Below are 5,461 nucleotides of genomic sequence, written 5' to 3'. Positions count from 1 at the left end.
GTGCGGTTTGTTGGGGGGGGGGGGGGGGGGGAAGGTCTGTAATTCGCACTACTGAATTACAGACCTACCAACCTAACTTCAACAGCCGGACAGATATTTAAGTAGATTGAACAATCACATTTGTAAGCACTGTGGGTATGTTTACACCACAGTAGTGGCATATCCCAGTCGGGGTAGCCTCAAGCACACCTCATTTAAAGCTCCTGCCCATTATATTCCAAACTCAGAAATACACCACTGAGGACTTTCCAGAATCATCCCAGTAACAGCACTCAGATACGGCAGATATTGATGGCTTGACAGCAGCTGCAGAAGAAGACCCCAGAGCATCTTCACCAATGTATTTTTTTAGTTTGGAGTGGGTGTGTAGTAGCTGATAGATTGGGTATGGTTGGGCTGTCCTCTCTGGGATACATCACAACCACAGTATAGACTTGTCCTTAGAAGATAATAATGTGATATAGCCATCCTAAATTTTCCAAGAACAAATCATGTCGAAACAATCTAATGTCTTTCTTTGACTGGTTAGCTGGTCTATTGGATAAGGATGAATCAGGAGATGTGATCTATCTTGACTTGAGTACGATTGACAGTCCCACATAACAAAACTTGGTCATTCTGAGAGATCATATCAAGCAAGGGTGAGCAGGGTTCTGTTCAGGAATCATTTTCCTTATTACTGAATGATGGAATAGAAAGTATACTTATCAAAGTTGCTGATGAATCCAAGGTGGGAGTGGTTACCAGCATTTTAAAGGGTAGAATTAAAATTCAAAATAATCTTGTTAAGTTGGATAAACGGTCTGAAATCAATAAAACAAAACTGAAGAAGAAAAAAATGCAATTATACCTTGATAATAACAAATAAGTAGCTAGGCAAGGGAATGTCAGAAAAAAAAACCCAATCTGGTAGTTACAGTGGACAACAAAATGAACATGAATCAGCAGCATACTGCCATTTCCAGAAAATATGGAGCATATTAGGAAGAAGGTAATTATTTCATTCTATTTAGGACTGCTTACTCCTCATACAGAAGGGGTCAGCAGCTTTTTGCAGCAGGGGGCCACTATAACAGAGCTTATCTCTGAGCACAGGCCTCTTCTAACCCAGCCCATGGTGCTGCCTCTAGTCTGCAGCCACAGCCACAATCACCATTTCCCTCCCCACAGTGTTAATGCCACTGCTTCTACCCATGGCTCAGTTGCTTCATGTGCCAAGTCCCCCCGCTGAAGAAATGCCATCACCCCCCCACCCCTACTAGATAAATTGGCTCCAAGGGCCAGATCCAGCCTGTGGGCCATAGTTTGGGTCTCAAACTCTAAAGAAGTTGTAAGCAAATTGAAGAATCCAAAAGAAAAAAAACAAGTATTATCAAATGTTTAAAATATAAGACCTCTGAAGGGGCTTGATTTTATTTTCACTAGAAAAGAAAAGACTTGGAAGGGAAGCATGATAACAGTCTACAAACATTTAACAGGCTTTAAGAGGGTAGCAATTAGTGGTCCTTGATGCAGAGCAAGAAGTAATTGGCTTACTTTGCAGACAGAGATTTTGGTTCAGTACCCGGAAAGACCTCTTAACTATAAGGATTGAAATGCAAGGGAAATAGGCTGCCTAAGAGGGCTGTGGAATTCCTTTCATTGGAGGTTTTTAAGAATGTTACACAAATATCTATCAATAATGGCCTGTGTCTGCTTAATCATGCCTCAAAGTGGGATTGAACCTGATTATCTCTTGAGGTCCCTTCCAGCCCTACATTCCTATTGTTCTTATGAATTGTCTGTGAAATATATTATTAAAGATCAGGATTTTCAGACCTGCCTCTCAGTCCAATGTGATAGCTTTGGTGGTAGTAATAACGGCAGAAGCAGTAGTAATAATAGAACTTGGTGGGAATTTTATCATTGCGAGTCACCAGACTGTTAAATCAATACTGAATACTTTATTTTACTCAGTTTATAACTATCTGTTCTGGGTTCATTCAGAATTATGCCCAAAGTATATGACCTGTAAATATATATTTTGTGTTTTATTTTATAAATATGTTCTGATCAAACTATTCAGAAGCCTCTAAAGTTGCATGCCTACTTTTGAGAGCCTAGCTTAAGCAACTTTTGAGTTTATTTTGAAAAATGCTGGACACTGTCAGCTCCCATTGATTTCATTTGTAGCTCTGGGTGCATAAATCCTAATAGCAATAAACATATTTATTCATATTCATAAGATAATCATAACTTATAAGATATATGTGTAACCACATTGTCTCTTCTGTCTGTTTTATAGGTACACACTTTATCTGACCATAACAACTTTCTTTTTTCCTTTACCACTGATATTTATTTGCTACATTCTAATTTTGTGTTACACATGGGAAATGTATCAGCAAAACAAGAAAGCAGGATGGTAAAGTATCATTCAAAGTATTTCATAATTCAGCTTTGTGATCAGTGATGGAAAGACTGGGTCAATGGGTCAAAGCTTAGATTCACACAAGGGCAGAGGCACTGTCAAGCCAAACTCCACTGAGCCACAGCACCCTAGGGAGCCTTGGGGGGGCCTAGGGGGATCCTTTCAAGGGTGCCTCAGATTGCCATGCAATGTTAGCACTCTTAAGTGTGCAAACAGTATTCACAAAATAAACCCAGGGATTTAAAATGGGAAATCCATAGCATTAAAAACATCCTGACCTGTTGTGGTCTTTCTAAGTAATTTGCAACATAAGAATTGTTCTATTATTTGGTTCACCGTATTCGGACTGTAAAATCCATCCGACTGGATGGCCTGGTGGCACTGTGGTGAGGCTACTTGTGGCGGGGTAACTCCTATAAAATGCCACAATGTTGCAAGCTCGAGAACTAGCAGTTCTTATCTGTTTGTCTCTGGCAGAAGCTACAACCATTGAGGCACTGAATATCCAGACTCAGTCTGGCCTTTGGATTCTGTATCAATCTAAAAGGGGAATGGTAGGTCTTGGGCAGCCTCCACTCCTCCATACTCTTGCCTAGGCATATGTGTCAACGGTCTGGTGTGATGATCACAGGACTCTGTACAGACAGATTTATCAGGTACCTGATTAGACCTCTTACACACATACCATGATACAGAGGATCAGCAGCTGCCTACTATAGTCTGACCCAAACAAATTGTCATCACATTAGTGTATAGAAAACTCCACAATTTCTCTGAACCATTAGGATCAATGAATCTTTAGGATCAAATGTAACCCTGACAATTAATGCCCACTGAAATAAAAATTAAGTTACAGGTTTCCCTCAATTTATGCGGTAGATGTGTTCCCAGAGAACAGCGCATAAATTGAATTCACATAAAGCGAACCCAGCTTACAGTGGAACAGAAAGGGATGCATTCCCATGGTGGTGAGGGAGGGAGGGAGGGAGTGAGGCTGGGGCTAGGGAAGGGGTGGGGTGAGGTGGGCAGGGCAGCTCAGCAGCTGCAAGCAGGCAGCATCTGCCACTCCAAGGACTGCAGCAGGGGCAGCACTGCGCTCTTCCTGGCAGTCAGGGCAGGTGGCAGCCCCACTCACCCTTCTCCCCACTCACCCCACTGCTCCACTTCTCCTCACTCACCACAGCCCCTGCTGCAGTGGCGCAAAGAGTGGCTGATGCCAGCTGCCTGCACCCACTGGGTTGCACCATGTCCCGAACCCCCTGGGGCTCCGCTTCCCCTGGGCATCATGCCCCAAAACCCCATGGCACACCGCAGCCCAGAGGCTGCAAGCCAGCGGTGTCCACTCCTGGGGCTGCAGCAGGGGTGGGTGGCAGCCTGCAGCAGGACAAAAACAGGCTGAGGCCAGCAGCTGCTGCAGGCTGGGGCTCTTTCCAGTGCTCAGCAGTGGTGCTGGGGGGGAGGGGACTACAGCGAATTTTGGGGTGGCAGCAGCCCCACTCCCATCGCCGTGGCCCACCCTGAACACCGGGCAGAACCCAGTGCCACTGCCAGCCCCAGTCTGCAGTGGCCACTGGCCCCATCCTGCTCTCATCCTGCTCCAAGCTGCCACCCACCTCTTCTGCAGCTCCGGGAACAGTGGATGCCGCCTGCTTGCAGCCGCTGGACTGTGCTGCACCAGGGGGTTTGGGGCACAGTGCCCTGGGGAAGCAGAACCCCAGTGGCTGCAGGTAGCTGGCTTTGTCCACTCCTGGGTCCACTGGATCATGGGCTGGTGTAAGTCCATGGGTCCCCGGCCCAATGGCCCTTTCCACTCTCCTCACTCCTTTCCCTTCCCCTCACCAATAACCTCCGCTCATGGCCTTGCCCCCTCCCCTCACAAACTCACAGACTTACCTGCTTGGGGGAGGGGCAGCATGCTTATGCTGATCACATAAGAGAGAATTTACCTCGCATATAACAAATTTTGGGTATATAGAGGGTCATCGCATACGAGTAAATTTGCATAAATAGAACCTGCATAAATCAAGGGAAACTTGTACTGGTTTTTGTGCCTGCTTACATCCCAAATTTATTTAACCTATGGTACTTGCTTTTCACTGATCTGTATTTCCCTTTCCATTATTTTTAATACCTGATATTTTACAGTTAGCACAGTTCATGTTTGTGTTGCAGTTACAACACCGGTATCCCAAGACAAAGGGTCATGAGACTGACCAAGATGGTGCTTGTGCTGGTCGGAGTGTTTGTTGTAAGTGCTGCCCCATACCATGTGATGCAGCTTGTGAATCTGCGCATCTCTCAGCCAACACTGGCATTCTATGTGAGCTATTACTCTGCAATCTGCCTCAGCTATGCCAGCAGCAGTATTAACCCTTTCCTTTATATACTGCTTAGTGGGAACTTCCAGAAACGTCTGTCTCAGTGCACAAGCATCAAAGTCAAGATGACAGAACGGGAAGTAAATAATATTGAAAACACAATGAAGTCAAGCTTTTAGAAGATTCTATTTCTTGGAGAGTAATGTCTTACCTATATGTTTATTACAGTGGTTAAACTAGGGTTGACCTGATTCCCTTCTCATTTACACTGATGTAATTCAGTATGTTACACCAGCTGCACCAGTGTGAAGCTAGTGCAAGAGGGAAATCAGATTTATCATTTGTATGATTAAAAAATATGGGGAAAGACTTTGTTCAAAAGTATTTTTGTCATTATATAGTTGTCTTCTAATTATGAATAAGACATGGGTCAAAAGGCCAAAATGGATTGTTAAAAATATGCAGTTCACAGGATAGAAGGTGTCTGGCTGATATGTTCAGATATGCATTCAATATCCATCATTGTATGCAAGGTAATGGAAACAAGGAGTCAGTGAAAAAAATAAGAAGCCAAAAAAATCCAGTACCTGTGAGCCAGAAGTTAGCAGCCATCAATATATGTAGCATACATAAAGCAGTCTGCTTTGGTGCTCACTCTCACTGTTATGAGAATCTACAAGATGGAAGAGACAAAGAAGGAAAGGAACTTCTTGGAGGGGGAAGATGCCTATAA

At 44.1% G+C, this 5,461-nt stretch overlaps 1 protein-coding gene across 1 annotated transcript in view; it reads left to right on the top strand.

Annotated features, from left to right (window-relative positions):
• The window catches only part of MCHR2 (melanin concentrating hormone receptor 2), a 41,067-nt gene extending 36,160 nt beyond the window's left edge, over positions 1 to 4,907 (top strand). Inside the window, exons 4-5 of the mRNA XM_006020461.1 lie at positions 2,285 to 2,404; positions 4,583 to 4,907. Of these exons, the coding sequence (XP_006020523.1) occupies positions 2,285 to 2,404; positions 4,583 to 4,907 (445 nt within the window). The remainder of the gene's footprint in view (positions 1 to 2,284; positions 2,405 to 4,582) is intronic.
• Positions 4,908 to 5,461: the final 554 nt, after the last annotated feature.

The sequence above is a fragment of the Alligator sinensis genome, unplaced genomic scaffold, assembly GCF_000455745.1.
Source record: "Alligator sinensis unplaced genomic scaffold, ASM45574v1 scaffold145_2, whole genome shotgun sequence".
Classification (NCBI taxonomy): domain Eukaryota; kingdom Metazoa; phylum Chordata; order Crocodylia; family Alligatoridae; genus Alligator; species Alligator sinensis.
The sequence above is the reverse complement of the archived record's forward strand: the minus strand, read 5'-3'. Positions and strand labels throughout refer to the sequence as shown.